At 43.0% G+C, this 26666-nt stretch overlaps 1 protein-coding gene across 3 annotated transcripts in view; it reads left to right on the top strand.

Annotated features, from left to right (window-relative positions):
• The window catches only part of LOC142368493 (regulator of G-protein signaling 12-like), a 31654-nt gene extending 5289 nt beyond the window's left edge, over nucleotides 1–26365 (top strand). The window contains exons 1-16 of one of the 3 annotated variants that reach the window (XM_075450671.1): nucleotides 841–1121; nucleotides 11315–11336; nucleotides 13159–13328; nucleotides 15125–15217; nucleotides 15426–15569; nucleotides 16218–16400; nucleotides 16519–16669; nucleotides 16845–16942; nucleotides 17110–17301; nucleotides 17535–17608; nucleotides 17695–17821; nucleotides 18204–18300; nucleotides 18546–18604; nucleotides 19099–19210; nucleotides 19432–19995; nucleotides 25203–26358. In XM_075450671.1, the coding sequence (XP_075306786.1) occupies nucleotides 1095–1121; nucleotides 11315–11336; nucleotides 13159–13328; nucleotides 15125–15217; nucleotides 15426–15569; nucleotides 16218–16400; nucleotides 16519–16669; nucleotides 16845–16942; nucleotides 17110–17301; nucleotides 17535–17608; nucleotides 17695–17821; nucleotides 18204–18300; nucleotides 18546–18604; nucleotides 19099–19210; nucleotides 19432–19995; nucleotides 25203–25489 (2400 nt within the window). In that variant the 5' untranslated portion in view covers nucleotides 841–1094 and the 3' untranslated portion in view covers nucleotides 25490–26358. Of the gene's footprint in view, nucleotides 1–840; nucleotides 1122–7933; nucleotides 8186–11314; nucleotides 11337–13158; nucleotides 13329–15124; nucleotides 15218–15425; nucleotides 15570–16217; nucleotides 16401–16518; nucleotides 16670–16844; nucleotides 16943–17109; nucleotides 17302–17534; nucleotides 17609–17694; nucleotides 17822–18203; nucleotides 18301–18545; nucleotides 18605–19098; nucleotides 19211–19431; nucleotides 19996–25202 lie in introns of those variants that run through there. The other 2 variants (XM_075450670.1, XM_075450669.1) reach the window with 2 other exon arrangements.
• Nucleotides 26366–26666: the final 301 nt, after the last annotated feature.

Here is a 26666-nt window from a genome sequence, read left to right as displayed (position 1 = left end):
CTTGATACGAGCAGTACAGGAGCGCAGAACAATTTGAAAGTGGGTGGCCATCAGGCTTTTTCCATGGTCAGTGGTGTGTGTCATAATGGCTAGCGCAAGATAACCAAATCCTTATTGTTTATCCTGAAAGGCTCTGGCATAAAGCTGTTGCAACCAAGTCTGAAAATACATATAATCTGTTGGCTTTTAATATGTGCCTTTCTAGTTCAGTCGAGGCTGGAAACAGCCGTATAATTCTGTGTTTGTGTGTTCTGATTCGTTTTCCCTACATCAGCTCTGTCAGATCCCTTTCTGTTTGGGCATGTCAGAGTGCGGCTTTGAACCTCCTTGTCCTGTTACCTTACAGAGCTTGTCAAAGCCCTCTTGCAAATGCCCCCACATCCCACGGCACTGCTCCCCCACGATGAGCCGGTTTCTTTCTCATCACAGACTCCCTGTTTTGTCGCTCCAAACAGATGCTTTGCTCCTGTGACACTCGGCAGATAACAGCATGTTCAGCTATGCAGAGACGACACCATTAGTAGGTTGCTGTGCCTGTGTTCACGCCGACTCTGTCTTCTAAGGTGTTGCTGCATCTGAAAGCATCTGTTAATGTGAGCCGTTAGCTAAGGCACACTGTTGTATTCAGGCGTACCCCCAAGTCCCTGCTGGGAGACATTTGGGGCACCTCTTTTGGTCCACGAGCGGGAAGTTTCTTCTCTCCTTTAGATGCGGAGACATTAGCAGGTCTTGTTTGCAAGCCTGTGGGTAATAGATCTATCCTGTGGGCGTAGCAAAAACCAAGAGAAGGCATAAAGACACAGAGACGGCGAGGGAGGTAAATAGAGAGGGAAAGAGGAGGAATTCACAGCAAAGAGGGAGGGAGGGAGAGGAACCGGCAGCAGAGGAAGAGAGAGGGAGCTTTTGAACTCCCAGTAGCTGTCAGGATTTTCGGCTCCTCTGCATGCGCTCTCCTCCCCCGTTCAGCTCCGTCTCCGCGCTGCAAACAGAGACTCGCACACAGCTCAGATCCAGCGGATGGGCTCTTCTACACACACCAGCCGTGAGGAACAGCGCTGAAGACGAGCCAAACACACACACACACAGCGCCATACATGGAGCAAACTTTAACTCTTAACTCTGTAAGTCCAAAACCTCGAGGTCTTCGTTGTTTCATCTGTCTTCACTTCTCTGTCTGATAGCATCTTCATGTTTCACACTTTTTCCTTCTTTGGGCTCTTTATAGCTCCTGTTGTAGCCTTTGCGCAGTGTACAGTGGTTAGCTTGTGTGGTCTGTCAGAGGAATGTTTTGACCAGTGCCAGCTGAACTCCCATGTGCTGTATGACACACTGCAAAGACTGCTGTATGAAGCAAAATGTGGTCCTGCCTCTTCATCAGGATGCACGCTGACTTTGAATTAGATGTCACGCTAAGAGTTTTGTGAAGTGACCCGTGCTTCTTCTTATTAACTGCACGGGCCTTTGAATGAAGTGCGCTCTGTTGCACTTGCCCCGAGAAATGACCCTTTTCGCAGTCAGTGGGTGATATGTGGAAGTTCAATTTAGTGTGAAGGACATCGAGATGCGAGGCTGTTGCTGTCAAACAAAATCAAATCTGCCGTGAACGTTCAGTGGCGTTGTATTCTGAGGGGATCGTGTTGCAGCCACGGTTTAGTTTGAACTTGAAATAGTTGCCTGTGGTTTTACCTTACCCTTGTTTGCTTTGTGCAGACATGTCTCCTCTGTGATTCAGCACCCTTCTTAATCTTTTTTTCTCTAAGCACGCTCTGGTAGAAAAAAAAAAAAAAATGTTGTTCATACATTAACCTGCTGTAGCGTAAGAGATGCATGTGCTAAGAAGGCTCCTCTGGAATAATATACAGTATTTGCAAGCAGATATCAAGGTGGATTTCTATGTTTATGGCTATTATAATGGTTACAAAGATTAGATCCCAAACTTGATTTCAGCCATTCCCTCTTCCGTTTTTGATGTGAAAATTTAAAAAGATGAGCAAGGATATCGCATTCCTGGGGATTAGCGACAGAGACACGACACACTTTTATCTCCCTGACATCACATGGCCCGCTCCGGAGAGTGGGTGGACAGTTGTGCTCCTGAAAAGTGTCCTTAGGCTAGCATTATAGGAGGCAAAGACTAAGCAGCCTGACATTTTCTAAATGTCTTCACAATGATTCCTCTTTTCCTTTCCTACTCCCACAAGATGTTTTATTACAATTACATATGCTGTCCTCTCCAAACCCACCAACTGGAAAAACAGTAAGACAACACAGGTTGAGTAGAAGGTCTGTAGCTGTCCAGCTGCTCAGGGTATGAATGTGAGACAGCCAATAACCAGATGACCAGATGTGGCTGTGGTTGCTGAGTGTGCTGTTTGACCAAACTGTAACCACGGAAAATACCCACTGCCTCGCTATCTCCGGACAGAGATGTACTGCAGCTCCACTCTTGGCTGCTGTCACACCAATGCTATGACATCATCTATCGACATTTGGGATTATGGTATAGTTTTTAGTTCACCGCAGAGCTTTTCATTAACCCCTGATGATTTGCTGTGCCTGAACCAGTACTTCAGCTTTTGGAAATTACTCACTCTCTGTTTACCTTCTTCACTGGAACTATTATATTTCTCTGCTTCATTGAGGGAGAATTGTCTGCCAGGGGTGTGAAGGTTACTCAACAAGGAACGGCTTTGGAGCAGCCAAGATCTTTTATCACTTCCCTGGTAACAGTTCAGACTTGTCTGGTATACAGGGGACTACTCGACGTGTTCAGCTTTTTTTACCCAACACCTGTTGCTCAGAAAACGCTGGAGCATGTTTGCTTCATGTTCTGGCTTGAGGGATCTTCCAGGCTGGCTTGGGGAGTGAATGCAGTTTGTATCTCTCTGGCCTTGTGTTTGTGGAAGATTCTGCCAAACTAGGCCAAGGTCTTGCCTACTTCATCCTGTGGAAGTCATAAATATTGATTGTTGAAGTAGCCAGCTGGCTGCAACTATGGCTGTCTTAACACAAACTTTCCCCCGTGGTCTATTTTTATAGCATCTTTACCTTGTGGAAAAAGTTTTTCTGTTAGTTGATTTTTCCAATATATATGCGACCTTACTGTTTTAGGTTTTTTAAAAAAATATATAAAAAAATGAATATAGTTTTTTTTTGTAGCCTTTTTTGTATTGTGTTGCCTTGACATGCAGGTATACATTGTTAGATTGTTAGTTTACAATTAGCTGACATAAATGTGTCAAGACATTTCGAGGCAAGAGACAGGGCATCACACTTTGCCATAAACTTTTCAAACATGCATGTAGACTTAATGCCCTCAACCAGTAAGAATGAATGCAGATCAAACTTGCCAGTGCCTCTTTTCCATCTTATTCTAATGGCCCGTCTTCCCTGGACAAACACAGGATTGGACAGTTTGATGTGAGGTCAGCAGGTCAACATTTATGGCACTTCTTGTTATTGGCATCATACAATGCGGCCCTTTAAATTCCCGAGATCTGGATACAGCTCTATGTCGCGCTCTTATCAAAACACAATAAATGTGCCCAGATTCATCAAAACAGTGCATTCAAAGCTTTTCGTTTAGTTCAGTGGAAAATTGGGGGGACTCGCAGAGCTAATTATAAGTGTCGGGTTTCAGGTTGGAAAGTCCACTTCTGCTGGGGTTTTCTTTTTTCTTTTTTTTCTTTTTTTTTATGGAAAAGAAAAAGAGCAGAAAGAGGGTGTGGTGGCATCTTATGTGGTTTATCCACCTCGAGCCCTTCAGGCTCATGAGAGCGCAGTCCTTTCTCTGCGATGATAAATTGCAGTGGGAGGGGTCGGCACTGGTTCTTGTTTCCCCCTGAAGTTATTCTATTTGTGTAGTGGAGTTCAGCCGTGCCTTGTGAATCAAATGTTTCTGACTCATTTTATAGGTTATATTTCCTCCAACCAGCACCTCTGCGACTTGCAGGGATCGTGTTGTGTTGCTTCATAACAACAAATGGAATTAGACTGGTGTTTTCAGAATATGAGTCTAATGCCATGGGCTACACAAGATAAGGCAAAGTTAGGACTTACTAAGAATAAAACCTACATTGTTATGAAATTCTGGTTGAAGGTTAACATCACAACAAGTGGTTAACGCACACCAAAAGCAGTGCAACAAATCATGATAATGCCAGTTTAATCCAGACAAGAGTGGGGATGTATCCATCTGCTGTGGCTAAAAGCTGTTGGAACTGGGGAACAGGCAGTAGATTAGTGCCGATGGGAAGGATTAAGAGATGAAACAAAGTGTGACGACGGCCTCTTTTTGCATGCAAATCACACATGCAACTCTTTGAACTACTCATTTGTTCACTGAAGTGATTACACTTAAAAATCACCTCCACACAAGTCTGGACTATTTACATGAGCAGGTGCCATGACCTGTGTACAACACGTGTATATCTGGCCTCATCATAGAGTCTGCTAGAGGATCCTTATCCGTTTATAAGAACACTTATTTGATCGAGGGCTTTTCAACTAAACTCAGAGATCACAATTAAAATGTTCATTCTAAATTTATACAGTGTTTCTTCCATTAATATAACAGATTGAAATGATGCTTTATTTACACACAAGTTTGGAAAGAGGAAAACCTTTTTTCCTGTTTTTTGCCAAAGTATTCCTCTACATCAGAGATACTCATTGCGCGGCTCGCGAGCCACATGCAGCTCCTCAAGCTTTAATTGGTGGCTCGTACTCGCATAGTAGCTTATAACAATATGGTAACAATAACAATACATTTTTCAAAATAGCGAATACTGCACAGTATTAAGTATTTTTTATTAAGTATTAATTAAGGTTTAATGGTGTTTCCTAAAGGGGGCACTGTTAAACCTGGCAACGCAGCCCGCTTAAACCACCGTCACACTTGACCGCAGAGCACACTAGCTCCTTTAGCCAGCGTGAGATGCAGGCACAATGGATCGGTTTTTAATTAAAAACAGGGCAAAAACCAGCACAAAAACCAGCACAAAAACCATGCTCATCTTGAATGTATCACTATGATTACAACAACAAACTACAAATACAACATGAAAAAAGTCGAGGACATGCATGCCAGCTTCCGCTCATCCCAGTATTAAGGTAAATATGGTCTTAATTGAAAATGTATTGGCTGTGTTGTTTCTTTTTTTTGTGGGATGTTTTATATGTAGAAATGCATATTTGCAAAAGGGGACTTAGTATGTTGTCATAAAAGTGGCTCTTCCCTTGATTTTGTTCTGCCAATGTGGCTCTTGTGAAAAAAATAGTGAGTATCACTGCTCTACATTTATGTGTGTGAAGCCAGGTATCTCGGAGAAACTGTATTTTGTCCAATATTCAAATATGACATGTTCTAAATTGAGTTTTTAAAGTAAAAACAAAAGTCAACTGGTTTCAAAACCTTTATTAGCTTCAGCATTAATGTAATGAGCCCAACGACAGGTTGTTCAGATTTGTTATGTATTGTGCAGTCCCTGATCTGTGGATTAAATCTAAAGGGATGTTAAGTTATGTTCAGTTTGTTCCTGTTGTTTACCATTCCTCACCCCGTAGCATACTGACATCATCAGATCCTTCTAATGTGATGGAGTCTTTAGCAAATTTGTTATGACTGCCAAGATTTCCCTTAGTGAAAACACTGGATCCAACTCCTCAGCCACTAAAGTCAAACATGAGGGTATCTGTCTACACTCGAAAATTGTCAGAAGGGTTTCATAATTCCCCAAATCAGACTATCTCGCTCTCTCCTCCACACTCCTCGCATGGTTTGGAAAGAAATGTGTCTTCCATCTTATCAGCTGCCGCACCCTCACCCTCCCTCCCTCAAAAGGAAGTTGCTTCCATGCAAGGCTCTTTCTTGATGTTATTTTCAGGGAATAGTTTGTCGTCTGCCACAGATAGCAGGGCTCGATTATTTTCAGTCTTAGGTCAAGATTGCCTTGTTGAGGACTTGGCATGCAATTAGTCTTGTGACAAGTGGCAGTTATTGATGCCATGAAGCCTGTCTAGAATCGCTTCCTGAATCAGTTAAATCAAGTCGAGCCTCCGCTTCCTCTCTGTTTCTTCAGTTAGAAACACCAAAGCAAGGAATACAATAAGTTATTTTGCTGGAGTCATTTAGTTTGAAGATTTCCTAAACACTTTGTGCTCTTTTTGTGCTCTTTTTGTGCTCCTTTGTGCTCCCCTGGCTGCTGCGATATTTCTACCTCGTGAAGGTCAAAGGGCAAGAGCAGACCTGGAGGGCTGAAGTAGGTTGTTCTGTGTGTCCTGAGATTTGTGTGGCCATGGTTATTGATGACTCAGCTCAGCACCGAAAATAGCTTCTAATTACAGCGTGACAGATTTTTATCTTCACATGAAAGCGTTCACATTCTGCCTTTGTGTATTGCTGTTCTGCACTACATCCCAAAGTACACAGACGGAATATTACGCTCAAACTTTCCTTGAGCTCTACGAGCTACATCGGTGCAACAATAAAGTCTTTCAGCTGTGACTTTGGCCTATCAAAGGCATATTCATAAATTAAATTAATGGATTAGGCATAGATAACGTTTTTCTGTGAGCACATAAAGTGCTGAAAATCAAGTCTGAAGTCGAGCAATATTTGGAAATCCACGTCTATCTCTTCTTTAGGTCTCAGCATGCATCAGATGAAGTGCTGATCAGAACATCTGAGACTATGTTCAGACCAAAAAAGCAGCTATTTCTCTCCAGACCGCTCCACTAAAGCAGTGTGAGTGTTGATGTAGACAGCAAAAAAAAAAAGGCATCGTCGTGGCAGAACAGCTTAAGACACGTTCAACATAATGCTCTGTAATAGCAAGAGGCTGTGTTCCTCATCACATAAATACAAGTTCAAATTCTTGGTTCTTATGTTGGAACCGCTTTGCCAATCTCAGGTAAACTAAAAATGAAGCTCTTCGTACGACATTAAGTGGCAACAGACACGCGGGAATTTATAGATCAATGCAGAGCTTCAACAGAATCCCTGCTTTAAAGACAGTTAAAGATAAAGTTTATGTTTAGGGGTTTTGGTCCATATCCTCGTCGTATCCAAATCATTGCTTCCAAATAGGTTTTATGAGGCCATCTGTCCCTCAGTGCCCCATGCATCCTTCCTCCTTCTTCTAACGTGTTTACATACATCAACTCACACCAGTCCTGAGGTCAACAAGATTGCACTCTCCAAACTGTAAACGCAGCCATGCACACGTAAGATAAACATCTAATTTCCAAGCTGATAGATAGTGGTCAAATCTAATGAAACAGGGGAAATGTACCATGAAAACAAGGCTGTTGATAAACACTGTGTGTCTTTACAGCTGAATTCAGTTCAGAGAATCCTGTCTGCTTTGCAATGAGCCACCTGTGCTGTAAGAATGATCGTTGATCTATAAACAGTCGATATACTGATTGTAGAAAAATGTGGAGGCACAGCCCTACAGCAGAGAGACGGACTGATGCCAGAAATAAAATAAAATAAAAAACACTTCTTCTTCTGGTACATGGGCTTAATTGCAAGCAGAAAACACTAGCTGACACGACTACCATTTGGAGTGCAAGAATAGCGCTCTGTGACAGCAGATAATAAGGCTCAGAGTTGAGCTCATGGCCTACCAAACTTTTATTTAGAATAAACTAAATTCATATGGTCTCAATTTAAACCGACTGGGTATTTCTTCTCACTTTGAGAAAGTTCCCCGACTGGATACATAAGAAGGGGGTTTTGTGGACCAGTGTGGTTTTCAAATAGCGAGCGTATGTTTTTTGCGAGGGGGAACAAATGGGGGTTAATTCTTCTGATTCTTTTATGCCAATGTGGCAGAGGCTGTATGTATTGTCAGGCAGGTTGCCATGGCAACAGCTGCAAAGTCAGGAAATCTTTCTTTCCTCCTTCGCACTCTCTGCTCTGTTTTTCCTTTTCTGTCCGGTACCTTGTCAGATCTCTTCCTCCTACTCGCTCTCTCTCTTTCCCTTTCTCCAAACTTGTACAGACTTGGTTTGCGGAGATTTGGGTGGGGAATGTTCAGGTATGCGTTTCCACACACAAACACACACACACACACACACACACACACACACATTCTGTCTGTGTGCTGCTGGTGTAGCAGACCAGGGAACAATGAGTCTCAAAAAGAGACTTTCCTTCAAAAGGACCTGGAACTTCAACACTGTAAGTAAACAGTGGCTGAGCGGCTGAGCCTCTTCTTCCTCTTCAGTGTGAAACGAGGAGACTCCTTTTGTTCAGTCAGCTGTTTTTCTCATTATTTTCCGTCTTTGTCGCTCGTCTCGCTCCCACTCAGAACAGCTGTTTGAAACGGCCGGGACTCGCTGCTCGTTTGTTTGCGGGGTGCTCGAATCCAACTTTGACTCGTGTGAAAGTTTAGAAGAAGTTCTATTTTTCAGAGTGCGGTAAAATGCGAGGTTATTTCTCAACCCAATCTTTTCAGGATAGAGACGTGTCGAAACAAGCCTCGAAGACAAAAGGAGTCACTTTTAAAACCTTTGAGAAAGATGTTAATTAGTGCATTTAATAGTTCTGTGAATGTACTCTGTCTTTCAACTGATGCAGCTGTGATCACTGTTTACATTAGTTGCGGTGTCTCACCACAGATCATACACTGTCTCAGTGTGATTATCTACAATCCTACAGTATGTGTTGAGGTGTCAGACTGTATGATGTGTGGTATGTACCACAGTCTTCCAACTGAAGAGCAAATCATGCTCTGTTCAAAGCCACCAAACTGACTTTGACTTCAGTCGTGATTCTGCCCATTTGGTTGACAGCCCGAGGTGGGCATCTTTCGAGTTGATACAAGCTGGGAAATGGGATGTTAGCAATTTAGCCTCGTATAAAGGGAAAACCTAGAGGGCCTGTGGTGCTGCAGAGCCACCCACAGTGGACCGTTTGTTAGCAAAGGTGTCAACAGAGGAAGGGAGTGTAAGGACAAGGGGTGATGGTCCACATGGGTCATCAATTCAGGCTCATCGTTGAGGACTTGGAAACAAGGGAGCAATAACAAATCAAAAAAACACACACTGCTGTGCAGCTTCATAAAGAAAAATGACATGCCACTTTATGTATATTTAGAAAATAACTAGCTGGCCAGTGAACATCAACCAGACAACATATGCTGTTTTTAGTCTCTTATGTATGAGGATTTCCCACTTTTGTTTTACATTCAAACTAAATATACAGTTAGTTTGGGGAAGTTGTTTAACCTCAAGACATGCCACTCATCAGCAGAACTCTTTCTGGTATGAGTATGGGTTAAACAATGAGATACTGCAGGAACCGCATGTGTCGAGGCAGCATGATTAAGTGCAACTCTCCCACTCTTCTCTGAATAACCTCTGCTCTTACATAAAGTGGCTCTTTTTCACATTCGTCATCCATATAGTTTCAGTAATAAGCGTATTCTTGACCCCGAAGCACTGACGCAATAGTTAAAACGTCACTTCATAATTATTTCCGTCTTCAACTTGGAGACGTTTTGTTAGTTCAAAACCAAAACTGATGTCACATTATGTGACATGTTGTCTGCCTTGTTCTCCAGAATGAACTGCACTTGTATGTATTTAAGGTTTGAGGCTACGCTGTTTTTAGACCCAAAGGGACAAACTGATGGAGTGGGTGTTCTCTCTTGTCTCCCTCTTCTGTTTTGGCTTGATGTTGGTCCTCCTACTCCCCACCCATGATTACTGTACAGTTGCTAGCCACCACAGAAATGGTGGCTTCTGGGTGTTGACGATTTAGGGGTGGACTCAGAAGCAGAGTTGTAGGAGGCTGTGACAGACAATTAGTGGTTCAGTGGTCTGTGTCTGATAAAGTTTTTACATGTGGTCACTCCCGAAATGGAATCGGACGTCATGTCAGTGCACATGACCCACCCTCCGCGCTTTCAGATGACCAGTTCAGACTACAAAAGAAGTTTAAATCCACAATGTGACTGAGCTTGATCTAAGGCAGATGTATCAAGCTTAAAACTACTAACTGAAAAAGAAAAATGTCATCTGTTAATCTAAGTGTCAAAAATAGCCCAATCAAAAGTTATTGTTATTATTCTTTTTACTTTTTATCATTTTATGACATATCAGCTCTACAATTCAAAAATATGCCAGCACACTAAAGCACAAAATGATGTGTGCTGCTCAAAGCAAAGCCCAAGCCTGGAGAGAAGAGCCTTGTTTATGCATATTATCAGCTTTTAATATTCACACTTTGAAGTGGCAGCTCAGAAAACACTCTTCTGGAAATAGTCTCCTTTTCAGATGAATCCTCCAACGCACCAGTTTTGCGACTGTGCTTGGACTGAATCCTTATATATCCTTCCCTGCATTTACCTCTAATTGCGACAGCAGCTCCAGTTTGGGGTTTTAATCTCTCTTTCAATCAGTCTTACTAAATGCTGAGACCTTGGCCTCAAAATTATGATGATATGAAGTAAATATTATTTGATCCATCACAAGATTGGACATGAGTGGTGTTGTAGCACATTATTCTATGACGACATCCAGTTGGGTTGCAAGAGAATCTCCATTATCAGTTCATCTGCAGATTAAAAACTTAAGATGTAAAGAAAAAAGCTGCTGCTTCATGCTTTTTATTGGAACACATTTTATTATCATAAAACAGGGAGCCAGAAAATGCACACATTTGAAAAGCTGGAACCGGAGAAATTTGTCATTCTACCTGAAGGAAATGAGCAAAAATGTGTGATTAAATTGTGGAAATGATTTCTGATCAAATATTCCATCGACTGTGTAATCAGGTTAGCAGCTTACCTCAGCTCCACGTCGCCAGTCATGGAACGTTCACTGTGTGGCTTCCCTGCCTTCGAGACGTTTTATTGGGCTGTTTGCCTTTTCTATAAGCACATTTCCATACACATGAACCACCCTAAATTAGCAAGTGAAAAGAGGACCATTGCAGCGACTGATGGCCTCTCGAGTAGACTGCCTGATGAGCTCTTATCATTGTGACTGCAGTTTGCAGCAATGCACATAATCAGGATGTAAATGTGTGTGTGTGAGTAATATAAAAGTTGAGTCCTGATGGGGAGGTGCGAACAGCAGTGTGTGGTAGAGGCTAAGGGTCCACCCACACTTAAATTAATGGGCTTGTGTAAAGTCCCAAGATCCAGCCCAGCACAGACTCACACACTCTCAAGACACACACCTCAGAGCAGCTGGTGTAATGCCTGAAAAAACTCTGCCACCAGCTCAGGGTTCAGTCTCTTGTCTCAGCACAGGAGGTCATGAGGGCAGCTTCTCACTCATGTCTCTCTTTGTTCTCTTCCAGTCGGCGGCTTCTTCAGACGGTGGTGAGTACAGTCACTTTCTTTTATTTCATGAGACTTTTTTCTTTAAGGGAGATCTAAAATAATCCAAACAAAATCCCTTCGAATGAAGAAAGGATCTCAAACTGTGTTAACATGTTTTAACAATGTCGGCAATTTAAAGCTTTTTCTTTAATCGTCCCTTTCACTAACCAAGTGAAGCTCTTTGATCTCAACCAGCTTTCTGTGCTTTGTCTACTTTTTTTTTTTCAATTTAACCTCAACACAGAACTTTGTGGTTGTAAAATGGTCTAATAAAATGTCTTTTTATGAGGATGATGTATTAACTTTAGGCAGCATGCCTCATTAACAAAGAATGTGTGTTGCTGGTGTTGTTGCCGCGTATTCTGTCCTTTCATACCTTCCACTTTTTATGACATTTACTAACAGATCTATTTTAACATCAGCTCAGCTCTGTTCACTGTTGATGAGGATCAGACAAATGAGGCCGTTGGCTCTCTCCGAAGCCATCTCATTACCAGAGCAGCCAACAGTGCGGTGAACACGGATCCCGAAGCCTCAGTCCTAATACATTAAACCAAGTTCAAACAAATGGCTTTTCAGAAATCTTGACACATGGAAACAAATTGTTTGGCTGTTCTGAAATTAAAAAAAACCCCACGTTTCTTCACTGTAGTCAACACAAAGGCTGCCGTGTGTAGTTACAATGCATCTACCTTTCCAGTTGAACTAAGACATACCGTGGGTTTGAAAGGTCACACCGAGGCCATGTTAGTCATTCTGTGATCTCAGACACTATTCACAGTGCTTTTATTTCTCTCAGCCAGTTCCACTACACCTGTTTGTAAATCCCTCCTGCTTGTGCAGGCGTATTGGCAGGGTGAAGATATGCACTACTGTTCCTTACTCGACCGAACAAACATTTCTGTTCTCAGATGCAAAGATAAACTCGGTAAACTCCAGTTGCCCATGACAACCAGTCGACTCTCCACAAAATGACAAAGACTACGTATTTGTAACCAGTGCTGCTGTGACCCTTTTGTTTTTACTGTGCACTCCTTGCTTGGGCTGCCCACAGCTCTAAAGTGGCCATCTGCTGCCATGATAGCAGGTACTCTACAGGCTGCAGCCCCACTTTTGCTCACCACCAGTTCCTGTATCGTCACCCACTCTTCCTCTTTGTGTCCCTGTAATCAGCCGCGTCCCCCCATTCTTCTTCTCCTTTTTTCATGCTCTCTTTCTGCTACCTCCTCCCTTACAAAGTGAGCAACATTTGCCGTTTCTTTTTGTGGGATTCAGTACAGTATAGTTACCCTGTGCTCTTAACTTTGTTATTCACTCATTGTATAATAGACACCAGCTTTAGCAACAGGTAGCATAAAGTTGATCTACTTTTTAGCTCTCATGGCCTTTTTGAGTTTGTGTTCAGCTCAGTGTTAGGGCACCTTTTGCCACTCCACATTATCACAGTAAAGTTTAATAAGAATATTAATTGAATTAGGGGAGAAGCCCTAGAACCTCAATTTGTTTTCCTCTAGTAAACAAAAAGCAGATATTTCACCTCCTGTGAGTGCCTTTTGTAAAAGAATGCTTTTGGCATCTTTGATAAGGTAAAACTGGAGGATTGATTGAACAAAAAAATGGGTATAGTTTGCTCTCTCAAATGTTCTGACTTGCGAACAAGCTAGATAAAGATAAAAATGGTCAAAGAGAAGTAAAACCCCAAAATCCACTGGAATATTTAGAAGAGATGAAAGGGCACACTGGAGAACTGGTTCTGACATCTCCTCTGGCTGGAGTTATCCTTTAACATCCGACTTTCCCATTGTGTTCACCCGTTTCACAGACTACAGTGGGATACAGTTGCAGGGATGCTGCAGTCAGACCAGCTTGAACAGTAATGGGAGTCTTCCAGGAGCGAGGAGCCATCGAGGGGGTCCAGAGCACCGCGTGGCCAGCTGGTCCACTTGCTTTGAGCGGCTCCTCCAGGACCCCGTGGGCGTGCGTTACTTCTCGGTGAGTTGGGAAAAAGTTGAACTGGATTGAATTCCCCTCAGAGGTTACCAAAAATGTTGTCAAGCTGCTGGCATTAAACTTCTTGGTGCTTTGGATTAGGCAGTAAAACAGTGAGTAAGTGCTCATGCTTAAGGATTGTATTGATTCTGTTTTTTTTTTAATCTGGTTCTTTTCAAACCCTTGTTTTGATTACAAAATATTTAGAAGGCAATACCATCTGTTTAAAGATAAATATTTATATTATCACTTCACTATTTCTGGCACTTGGGAGCAGTGTAATGGTTACATATCAGGCTTGTGCTTCTTAGAAAGCGCTTTCCTTATATCTATCCAGTAGTTCTAGAGCAACATTAGGGTTTTTCTGCAGGACACTTGATCAATCTTAAGGCTAATATTCCGTCCTCTTAGCTTCATTTTTAACTTCACCATCTCCTGGGGGAAGTATTTGAACTCTTAAGCTCCTAAATGAGTGCATTTGGCAATTAAAGGGTCAAATCATCACCAACAAGCTTCTATCTAGCAGGGTTTCTGTTGCTGTTTTTGATTCACGTGTGGAAGTAAAGAAGAAAAAGCAAATGAAAACCACTGATGTGGAAAGACATGTATGCAGTTGCTTTTTTAAAGTTTTGAGGAAGAATTTCTACACATCACAGGTTATGGAAACGCTTCAACAAAACATGTCTGACCTGGAAAAGATTAAAATGATGAGACTCACCAGCTGTTTCTGGTCTCGGCCGGCACAGTTAACTCACTCGGCTGACTGCTGTTATCCCAGATAAGATATACAACCTAAAAATCTAAGAATCTAAAAAGAAATGATTCGCGGTTATTTTTTTCTCTTCCTTGAAGCTTTTTTTGTGGTTTGGAGAACTACTTCTTCTACTGAGTTGTAACCACAAGCAGCGTAGCTTATACTGCCCCCCTCTGGCTACTCTACTCAGACTAGTATTTTTGCTTCAAACCAGCCAATGGAAAAATGTCTAGCTTTGTTTTTCCACTGCACGGAAGGGGATGGTTCAACAGATAGTGTTTCCTTGAAGAAGGTGGGATCAGGTGCTTATAATTGCAGTTTGTGTGAAGCTGCAGCAACACAGAGGCGGCATCTTTGTGTGGGTGTTGCAGTTTACATTGATTACTGACACTTTTATCCGAAGCGACTTACAAGTGAAGAGTATAGACGTGTTGTTGTGCTTAATGACTTTGCCTCAGGCTTTTAGTTCAGAAGGGTCTGAGTATCCTTTGTGGGCAGAGTGATCATAATGACAGCTCTACAGAGGAAAAACAAAGATCATTCTGTAAATTCATACTCTCAGTTAACAAACTCGCTCCACTTGTACATAGTAGTCATGCCCGCAAATGAGATGTCTTTGATTCACGTTGAAACTGAATTCTTCCATATAGCTAAAAAAGTGTGCTGATAGTCCCTGTGACAGCAGAAAGATGATTCACATTAAAGTGCATATCTGATAGAGTGCTAATAATTATGGGTTAGTCTGTACTTTCCTGTAATATCACATATTTCCTCCCACATGGAAAATATATCTTTGAATTTAGCCCACAACGATTTCAGAAAACTCAACATTAGGTTCTGACTTGGCAGAACCATCTCCCTCCTCACCTTACCTCCTCACCGATCAGCTGCACTCACCCACACCATCCTGTGCCTACACTTACATTACACCAGTCTTGTTACATTACACCCAGTAATTTCTGCTCTCACTAATGCTCTTAAAAGCAACAGCACTGGTAAGATGAGAAAGTGATTGCCAGCTTCAACCTCTTGTTTGCTTCCACAGGAATTTCTGAAGAAAGAATTCAGTGACGAGAATATCTTGTTCTGGCAGGCCTGTGAATACTTCAGTCATGTCGCTGCAACAGATAAAAAGCAGGTAAGTGCAGCTCCAGATGCGGCTAGAATTTATTATGCAGACGATTTATGTTGTGACCCCATATTATTGGATGGGATATGAGTTGCAGGGATTTTCCCTTTGTGCAATTATGAAGAGATTCCAGATTCAGACATTTTGAGAAACATATTTTGAACAAACATGGAGCAGCACGATTTCCAACAGTTTCTCACCGAGACTCTTCCTGCAGCTATCCCAGAGAGCAGGAGAAATTTACAACACCTTCCTGTCCAGCAAGGCCACCATGCCGGTCAACATCGACAGCCAGGCCCAGCTGGCTGATGATGTCCTCACCTCCCCGCGTCCAGACATGTTCAAGACCCAACAGCTACAGGTACCAGCAACCCAGCTGTTGAGTTAATCTGTTAGGATTCCAAAAGCTGCTACTTGATAAATAATGTGGTGTCTCTAAACTCATTCAATTATAGCACGGAGACAGTTTTTTTTTAATATTCGGTGGTTTGAGCAGAAGATCAAAACCTTTTCTAGACCGTGTTTATCAGTGAGGGATTCTGCGTGCAGTGGGGGGGGGGGCTTAGTTCTCGTCTAGCCTTTAGTCGCTTTGCGCGAGCATATTTTTTTTTGGTGGCCATCTGGGTTTGTTTACAGAAGGGCTCTGAGGCTTTACCAGAGAGATAAACACAAACTGGCACACACCCACAGAGAAACAAGCACTTACTAGACACACAGAGCCATTGACATTCAGTCAGAGATCTGTGTATTTTCAGCCTGCAGATGAGCTTGATTAAATGTGAACTGTTAGGACTTCTGTCATAACATTAACTGTAACCATAGGTCCACATTAGTAGTTTCTCTCCTTCTGTTTCATTTTCTATCTCACTCCCTAATTGTTCAAGCCAAATGCGACTTTGTGAGAACAAGCCATCTTCTCTTATTTCCATTGTCTCACTTTTACCAACTGTCTTGTCCTCATATCTTTGCCCATTTCCCCCTCACCACTCCTCTTTCCTCACATTCACAGATCTTCAACCTGATGAAGTTTGACAGCTACTCACGATTCCTCAAGTCCTCCCTCTACCATGAGTGTCTGCGTGCTGAGGAGGATGGTCAGCCCCTGCCGGACCCCTATCAGATACCCTGCAGTCCAGCACCCTCAAAACACAGTGCCGGCTCTGACCGCTCCAGCCTCTCCACTCCAAAAAAGGTACCCCTACAGCCTGACTGTATTTCACGGACTGCGCATGGAGGCTTTGGATTGTTGACAGTGTCTACACCTGCTCACACCGAACAATAAGATAGATTTTTGTCACCTCCACCCGCAGGAAGCCAGAAAGCAGAAACCAGGGAGGTTGCTGAATGAAGACAGCAGGGACGAGAGTGCAGACAAGAAACGCGGCATCTTCTTCTCGTGGTCCCGCAACAGGAGCTTTGGGAAGGGTCCAAAGAAGAAGGACATTGGAGACATTAATCTTGGTGAGAATGAATGACTGTAAAATCCTTCTGATTTAAAGGATCACCATTGTTCCCTGTTTTTAGATCACAGGCCTCTGAAGCGCTTGAGACATTGACATTGTGTCAGCTAGTGTGAGCAGCATGCAAATGTCTTCTGTTTGCATGAGCTCATCAGGTTCTTTGTTTTGTTTTGCAGACTACTGGGGCAGTAATGGGCGGAGAGAGTCCCAGGGATCCTTGTCATCAAGTGCCAGTCTGGATATTCCTACTTTTGGCTCTGCTAACAAGACTGAGGTAAGATTCCCCTGGTCAGATCACCATGGCAACAAAGGTGTGGGGAAGCCATCAAAATAGCCCAGAATATTTTATCTACTTGTTTAATTGGCTCTTTTTTGCACTTGAATTATTTAATCAAAAATAACTGTTTAATTTTAATCTTTTAATGGATTTCCTGACCTCAGTGTGACAATCGCCACTCACTGGGAGGGTGGGAGCGAGCGCCCAAACATTGTAGCGTGGTGCTGCCTGACGGTTCCTGCTCCTCTATCTCCCTCCGGCCCGGTGCCTCCATTCGAGAAGTCCTGCAAGATCTGTGTCACAACATCAGCGTCAACATTGCCGCTGTCGACCTTTTCCTGGTGGGAGGAGAGAAGGTAAGGAGCACAGGACCATCTCAGGTGGCGGAACAGACGCGGAAAGTGTTTTTGATTTACAATAAACACATCAGTCTAACTTAATTAAGCAATTACAATTTTAACATTTCATTGTGAGGAGACCTCATTAGATGTTAAACTAAATTCAGTTGTGAAGTGAATCCAAAAATGTAATTTGATTACTCTGCAACAATGTAACAATGTGTTTTTTGAACTTTGTGCTTTTCCTGCAGCCGTTAGTGTTAGATCAAGACTGTATGACCCTCAGTTCAAGGGACCTAAGACTGGAAAAGCGCACCTTGTTTAGGTAAGAACCTTTCAATCCTTACTTTTTTGTTTATACTTTCTAATAGTGTCAAATGAACTTACTGTACGCTCTTTGTTTTCTCTTAGATTGGACCTGGTACCCATTAACCGCTCCGTGGGGTTGAAAGCCAAACCTACCAAACCAGTCACTGAGGTCCTGCGTCCCGTGGTGGCCAAATACGGTCTCCATCTCAGTGATCTTGTGGCAAAAATAGTAAGTAATCTCCAGTGACTACAATGCTTTCGAAGTTCCTGTGTGTCCTGACAGCAGCCTGTGCAGTGTGTGACGGTGCCACAGGGTGGAGTATCATGGTCAGGGGAGGGAGACAACCACATCCTTTTAGCGCTCTGACTCAGCCCAGCCTGTGAAGATGGAGCAGCAGGGCTATAATTAAGAATGACGACACTCCTCAAACATGCCTTACCCCCCCTCTTTAACCCCTGTCAGATTTATTTTAGTCCTGTAGGTTTCCAGGCATTATAACTGCATTATAGACCAGACCAGAGCTGAAAGATGACTTATAAATTAAGCCCAGGCTCATGCACTCAACCAGCCATATGCAGAGAGGTGATGATGCTACTTTGTTTGGTCCTAGAGCGGAGAGACGGAGTCTTTGGATTTGGGTGCTCCCATTTCAAGTCTGGATGGCCTGCGAGTTGTGTTGGACCGAGCAGACCCATGTTCAGGGAAAGGTAAAAACCAACTTAAACTATTACGCAGTATTTACCACTAAAAATTACAGTAAAAAAAAAACAACCTCTGTTTTCCATATTGGAACCTGTAAACATGAGCTTTTAGAAAATTTGCTGCCACTTATATAATCATGCTGAACATATTAAGGTCTTGCATAACACATTTGTCTTAGGTACCCTCTTCCACTCTCCCTGCCTCTGATCAACCTGATGAATAATTTTAATGAGCTCTCTTTGTCTAATAGATAAATCCAAGTCTTCCTCGCTAAAAATCCACCCTCCGACCAGGAGCAATTCTAAAGCAGTGAGTACTCTCAACACTTCTTCGAATAAATGTTCCTAAAAAGTCCTGATGTGTTGTTCTTTTCCTTTTTCTTGTGCTGTGCTGCTTCTGCAACGTTGGTTACCATTTAAATGTGGCTCATATTAATCTTTATTAACATTCACCCATACTAATCTGTCAGTTGGTGTTTATTTTCTTGTTTTTGTTGGGGTTTTTTTGTATTCTTCACTCTTAACTCTTTCTGGCTCAGTTGCTCATATTTTCCCTGCTTTTGAAGCACTGCACCATATGTAGGCAAATGGTGCCTAGTTTAGACACTGTCACACTCAGTAAAGACCCGAAGCTGACAGATGGGCCAGGCTCATCTTCTCACGAGGGTCTCCATAAATCTGGACACTGCTCAGTAAGGTGCTTAGCAGCTCATGCTTAGCCTTCCCCTTACGACTCCCCCCCCTCCCATCCCATCCCACCCCTCCATCCCCTAACAGAGCGCATTGTTATTGTTGCATCTGCAGGGAGATGAGAGGTCAACACCAAAGGACTTTTCTGTGGGAGCAAGTGGACCAGACTCAGCACTCCCAGGAGAAAAGAGAAAACAGAAAAAGATTAATATAGATGAAGCTGAAGGTAAATCCCCCCTTTTCTTTTTTCTTCTCCTTTTTTCAAAAACTTGTGGTGGATTCCTGTGCTTTGCTTTGCGTCAGGACTAACTTGTGTGTTTGGCCATTCTGGAGGTTTTTTCTCTGTCAGGTGTGAGGCTGCTGTGCTTCATGTTAAATCCAACTAAAGCTCGTCTTCCATTTACTTGAACAGTTTAAGTGAGGAAACTTGTTTGACCTGTTTTCTAGAATTCTTTGAGCTGCTAAGCCGAGCTCAGAGCAGCCGAGCCAATGACCAACGTGGACTCTTGAACAAAGAAGACCTGGTGCTTCCTGACTTCCTGCGCCTGACTCCGCCCAACTTCACCTGCTCCGTCTCCTCTGATCTGGCCTGCTCCACCCCCGCCTCCCTGAAACAGAGCCGAGAGAATGGTGTCTCCTCACGGGGGTGCCTGACCTCCAGCCTACGTTCGGAGAGCCTGGACTCCTCCCTCAGCTCCAGTGCCAACGGACTCTCCGCAGGCAGGCGGTGCCTGCTGCCCCCTCCTCGCCACACAACTTTCGGCACCCACCTGTCGCCTATCCCACGGCCTTCAGACACCCGGCCAAGCCTGCGCACAGTGGAGGAGGACGTCAACTCTGACCTGACCCTTGTGGGTGAGGGCGACATCAGCAGTCCCAACAGCACTCTGCTGCCACCGTCTCCATCCCCCATGCTGTCCTTCGAAAGCAGCCTCCCTGAGGCCAACTTCACTCCACCACCACCCTGCTCCCAATCTCAAGACGCAGGTGGAGAGGGAAAGTCCAGTTCAGGTACCTCAACAGTGTAACAAAGCAGTGATCCGTGTGTTTGTGTGTGTGTATCTGCATGTGTGTGCTCTCTGTGGCCAAAATCAGATCACCATGATAAAACTCTATACTGACTGATGCACTTTAATGACAAATTGATTCGGGCTTTCTCAATTTGCCTGATTTGTTCTATTAAACTCAGTAAAGCACGTGTGATTGATCAAGATTATACTCAGATCGACTTGTAAATAGTGATGTGTATATTTTGTTGTTGTTTACTTGGAAATCCAATGCCGCAAAGTGTTGAGTTGATCATGTGACTGGCATTTGTTGACTCCAGTTCAATATTTCCTGTTTATTTTGTCATTTTGAGTGCATGCAAATGTGACTGACTGCAGATCTGATGATTATGTTAGCACATGCCTAATGCACACAGAGTCACGATCAATATTTGACAGTGTTGTAGTCGCACAGCGTCGTACTGAAGATCAGAAATCAGACACAAATACACAGTTGAAAGTGATGAGATTAGCATCCTGTGCAAACAATGGAGCAAGCCACGAAACAGCTTCACAGTGGTTGGACCTGCCAAATACTGAGCAGTCATCGCAGAACAAACGCTGTACGCCTTCCATCCCACCACCTCTAGTTAAAAGCAGTTCAACAATGTCCGTATCTCAGAAAGCTTTTATTTTTTTATCTTACTCAATTCTTCAGAAGCTCTGAGTCATTTACACTTTTTCAGCTCACGCTGTAGCAGTTGGAGCAATGGGGAAAATAATTAGTCATTGGAGGACAAGTGCTCCTTAGTGTCAGTGACATTGTTGAAGTGCCTGTCACTCTTTTTCTTCCTCATTCACTTCCTCTTTAGCTGCCTGTTGTAGATAATCACTGCCAATAAACTCTGTACCTGTGATTGAATAGATCTAATAAATGTTAGAATTGGAAATCACTCTCGTCTGTCCTTTTATACGTTTGTTAGATCAGTTTTCTCTCCCACCAGCTCCCTCTCTCCGCCTCCACATGCCTTTTCTTGTTCTCCTTTCTCTCTGCCTTATTCTTTCTCGTGGCGTTCTCCTCTCATCAGTTCCCACTCCTTTGTGTACTTTCCTGTGTGCGCTCATTTCGCGGTGCCGCTCCTCGATGTGTTTTCTGCTCAGATCGCTCAGTACTGTTTGTTCAGTGTCGCTGCTTGGCCTACTTGCTCGTTGTATTATCTTTCCTTTTTTATGGGGCCGGTGCTTGTGTTGTGTGTAGCTTTATCTTCACGGCGTGGATCTGTTGAGTTTGTCTTTAGTTGAGCTTGTTTTTCATTGCTTGCTGCATTGTGTATGGAGTGCAAGGTCATCTTCTGCGGGTGGTTTTCATCTTCTTTTCTTTCCCATACGTGTCGCCCCTCTCGCTCCTTCATTGTGTATTTTTCAGAAAGTTATACAGTAAAGTGGGAAGATGTTTTTTTTTTATGTGGTTCTTCTTCTACAGCAAATGTGCCAGTGTTCAGAATCTCTTCCTTGTGTTCAGATAATCCACATTGAATTAACATCTTGTCATTTTGGGCTTCAATGAAACTCTGTGAACTTGATTAAAAGAAGAAGGTAATCACATTTGATGTGTTTCCCCAACATAAAGCCCATTCTTGGTCACCAACATGACGTGACTTCCTCTTAAAAGCCCCTCTTCAATGTAAGGAGTTATGCACACACGATGACGAGGAAGGATCGAAGCCTTTCGGCTCTTGAACAGCCTCTTTTCTGGTTGCTAAGTAAGTCGGGCTGATTCTTCCCACCACCGGGCGCCATGGTAACCTTCTCCACAGGATGACTGTGCTACAGATAGATACTGTCACAACTGGTTTTCGTCCCAGCCTGTTTCTGGCTCTCTTTTTCTCCCACCTGCCAGAATAGAAACTTGGCTAAGATTCAGCGAAGCCACCTCGGTACTGGGCAAAGTGGAAATGCAACAAGTTAACACGCCTCCATATTCCCACTTCTTTTTAAGCTCTTACATTTGCCTTTGGTGTGGAAGTCCTGCTGACTGGGCTTTATGATTACTTCCAGAGATAAACACCCATCCACTTATTTCAAATGATTTCAGATTTCAGCATTACTCCTCTTTTGCTTTCTGTCTGTTGCCCGACATTACAGATGTGCCTCTTCAGTTTGTGTATTCATGTTCGACTGACGCCCTCTGCTGTTCCAAAGAAACAGATTACACTAATTGCTTGTCCCCTCCACAGACATGACGCTAAATCTGGGAAATGCATAAAGTTCTGCTGCTTCTCTTTATATTTGACGTGAATAGACAAAATACACACCGCCCCCCCCCCCCCCCCCCCCCCCCCCAACACCTTACTCTAATGACATATCACCAGTGTTGCACACATGTTCAAAGGATTACAGGATGCTTTGAAAAACAACAAAAGTTCCACCTGCGGTAAAAACTGGCGAACCCTGGCACCAGTTGCTCCTCAGGTTCTCTGCCTCTGAATGCATCCAGCTGTAATTATGGTTTAAATGGCTTAACTTGGTGTGTCAGGTGTAAATTAGCCCCGATTAGACCAGTGAAAAAAAGCCCAAACTGAATGGCTCTGGTCTGAGTCCAGAGAAGCAGAGCTGTAATTGCTTATTAGCTTCTTCTCTTCTCTTCTCTTCTCTTCTCTGTAGGGAGTAGGATGTCCACTAGGGGGCCACATCACACAGTGAAACTCCATTTATAAGACACTGATCCACACTCTTATGTGGTCTATTTAATTAACCCAACAATGAGAGCAGCTTCTTTCTTCATTTGAACATTTTGCAATATTTTGTGGAATACCAGGCAAGTTGGTGATGGGTCCCTTCTTTTCCCTGCAGTCACACTCAGATCTCAGTTGCTTTGGCCACTAGGAGATGATTAAAGGCTTCCTTGGGGCATTTAGGGCCGTATCTGAAGGCCAGGCTTCTTTTTTTTTTTCAAAAAGTGGTTTGTAATGTGTCTGTTTCAGCAGCGAGCACCCGAGGCACCATAAGGCTCCGATATCCCTCAGGCTCTTTTTATGGTCCTCCTCCTCGTGTCCCACCTTGTCCTCCGTGTCAAGGCCGACAGCCGCTGATCCTGGGCCAGCCTTTTTATCCATCTGGCGGTCAGAAGCAGGACTCTGTACAGATCTTTGGCAGCGAGCCTGGGCGAGGACTGTATTTGGGTCTGTTCCAGCAGCCTGCTGCTGCCATGGCTGCTGACAACTCTTCACAGGAGGCATGGCCGTGTTTAACTGCTCATCATTTCTACATGTCACGGCACAGTCAGAGATCCCAAGCACTGGAAACATGAGTGGAATTGATGGATGGGTAAATAGTGGGAAAGCCGACCTATTCTCGTGAGGTCCTGGCTCACTGATGGGGCAAGATGAGTCTTTAAAGAGTCTTTAAACCAAGAGTGGACTGTAAATCCTCTAAGTTTGGGGGGAAAGCAGTGGTTCCCAAACCCTCTGGCTTGTAACTGGGCTTGAATTGATAAATTGGTCGCACAGTTCTGACATAATAGCGAGAACATTTTCCCACAATTGTCTCTTTATTTTCCCCTAAAGTTGAGGAAGATGTTGTTAAATGACCGTATAATAAAGTTTAAAGTGTATAGTTTATAGGTATATACGTTTCAAAGCAACATAATAATAATAAAAAAAATCTTTCGTTTTGGTCAAAACTGCCACCTCTCTTATCTCTGTGCTATGATCCCCGGGGGAAGTTCCAGCCTTCAGATTGTGAATCACTGGCTGATCGGGGATGCATGGATGGAAAATCAATGACATTACACTGAACGCACACAATTCTTCAAACGCGTCATCTAACAGCTGTCCATGCCGACATTGATGCATCACAGAGAGTGGAAAACCCGGTGACAAATATTTATGCGGCGTTAGCAACAGCTATGAAGAAGCTGAGAACAGTTTTTTGTCCCAAAACACATCTCGGTGTAATCCTAAAGCAAAACTTTAGGATTTCATGATTCAATCGCCCACTTAGTTGCAAGACTATAGGCTTTCTGAGACTCTGCGGAAGGTCAGCTGCTGCAGCTCAAATCCTGTTTACCTCTGCGTGGGACAGCAATGAATCACGGCCAGCAGAGAACGGTGCATCTCTGTGCTAAAGTGCTGTGTTTGAGTGAGTCTGCCCTCTGTGTTTACGCTCTCTCACTCGTCATCGCTGTGATGTCACAGAAACTGTGGGTTGGAGGTTCCCCCAGTGCACTCTCATAAGAACAGAGAGGTGTTGGAGAATGTTTTATTATAGTTATGTCTCATTTTGAATAGGTCATGCATCTCGTAATTATTGGACACAAAATACAAACAGTGGAGTTTGAATATACCACAGCTGACATAAACGCATTGAGTCACTATATATTTCACGCTGTCCAACATTCATTCAGTTCTACCATCGGGTTTGCACTGATTGCTTCAGAAGTAACATGTTCATTCAAGACATTACGAGAAATAATGCATCCGCACCCGCCTGATTAGTTCCTCAGAACCAATCTGAAAGTAAAAAGTAACAACAACAAAAAAAGACCTGTTTCTAATATGTACAGATTCGTTAAACATTCCCACCCAGAATTAAAACGCTGGACAGAGACGCAAAGCAAAAGGCAATGACATTTATGTGTTTCATATTTCTGTGTAGCAGAGGAAGCTTTTTCTTTCTATCAAAGCAACTTTGTGACCTGTTTAAATCATTTTATGCCTGTTTGTGTTCATTTTTAGTTGGATTTTGTTTATGGTAGTTTCTAAAACTCTTGTTGTTTTGAGTCATTTTACTCTCTGTAGTTGTTTGAATGGTCAGAGCTTCTCTGTGTACTTATTATTCTGTGGCTGATCCGAACCATTTTGTAGCTCTTTTGGGGTGACTTTGACCATCTTTGTAGTTGCCATCTTATTCATTCTGTAGATATCCAAGTGACTCAGTGACTTTTGCAGTGGAATGCATTGAGTCTTTGTAGTGGTGTTGCTTCTTTCTGAGTATCTTAATAGCTGCTTGGTGTCTTTTCATCTACTTTGAATAATTTTGTAACTGCTTTTTGTGATTCTTTTGTGCCTTTTTAAGCTGTTTTAATTGACTCAAAGCGGTGTCAGGGGTTAGGGTTTCTTTACTCTTCGGGGCCCTGGTCCATGTGCATTCAGTGATTCTTGCAAATTGTTTTGACAAAATTAATAGAAAATATATATTTATTGATCTGTTTTTATTTTCTCGTGTGAACAGAGGGAAGAACAGAAACGCGCCGCAGCGCCAAACCACCCGCTTACAGAGCAGCTGCTAAGCCGACCGTTCAGGAGGCGATGGATGTGGAGGGAGTGCATCTAGAAGAAGGAGCGCTGGAAACATCTCAGGGAGAGGACTCTGAGCTGAGCCTGAGTTTCCAGGGCTATGTCGCCGAGCTGCGACAGTGCCAGTCCAAAATGAGGAACGCTAACATGTCCCAGAATGGCCGCAACCCTCCAGAGGGCAAAGACTGTCAGACGGACCTGTACAAGGCCACGATTGTCTAAAGGGAAACCCCACTGCTGCACTTTTTAAGCCTTAGGGCACTGAAGTCTGAAAGAGTATTCATCAAACCATGGGCTGCATGTACAAGCTGTCGATTGAAAATCAATATTATGGTGATATACATGGTATATTTGTTGAAAATCCTGCCGCCCTCTTGTTAAGCTTCATTGCTGGTTGTAATTTTGGAACAGTGTTGTGTTTTTGTTTTTTTTGTATTTAATAATTAAGTGAAAAGGAATTTTATTATTAGTCATGTTAGACTGTAGATAACCATAGAACAAGTGTGAAACTCACTGTTGGGTACCACTTTCTGAGAAGGCTTGCATTACAAAACGCTCAGAAGTTGTAATTAATTGCTGTAGGCAGCAAGAATGAGCTAAAAAGTACCTTTTTGAAAAATGAATACCAGCCAAACGGGATTAACCATTAATGAAGCTATTAAAAACCAACATATAGACACATCAAAAAGCTTGAAAGAAAGATCTCAACCCGGCCAACATTTCCACCAGTCTTTTGCTGAGGAAAACAATGAGATACAGATGAAAGCTCTGGAACAGGTTTGTAAATCTTTGTGTTAACGGTTAATCAGATATTAAGTGGCAGAGTTTCCACTCACTTGCAGTCCATGCTAGTCCTCCGCCATGGAGGGCTGTTAGATGTTCTATTAGAAAGTAGCACTCACTGTAGGACCACAAGCCAGACACAACTGTCTCCAGGATATAACAGAGGGCAGACAACAATTTCCTTGGATATTTGACTTTTTCTTGTTAGTAATCTTCTTTGTCCTGTGTTTTACAGATAATACATGGTGGTACCTTTATTGTCTGTATTTCCTGCTTCTGTGGTTATTCAGGTTGTTGAATAATTAAAAGGTTTTGATAGCTGCTAACAAACTGACTCTTGCCTTTTTGTGGTTCTAGCCAGCTTTGGAAAAAGATTCTCTTGTATTTTACAACCCAAAGTCTTACATCCGCAGACCTTAGTCCTCCTTCTTGGCATATTTGGCCGCTTAAATGTATTTGTTAGGTTAGTTAGTACTGTCAAATATTAACAGAGCAGATGTCTTAGTTTAACAATTTTCCCCCTTGAGCTGCTTTATGCTCATGCTTGGACTGGATACTTTTGTGGACGTGCTCATACGTTGTGCAGCCTCCTGTTTGTGTTATTTTTAGCTCAGCA

This window comes from Odontesthes bonariensis, chromosome 19 (genome assembly GCF_027942865.1).
Source record: "Odontesthes bonariensis isolate fOdoBon6 chromosome 19, fOdoBon6.hap1, whole genome shotgun sequence".
Taxonomy (NCBI): Eukaryota; Metazoa; Chordata; class Actinopteri; order Atheriniformes; family Atherinopsidae; genus Odontesthes; species Odontesthes bonariensis.
Note: the sequence above shows the minus strand (reverse complement) of the source record. Positions and strands in the feature narration are given on the sequence as shown.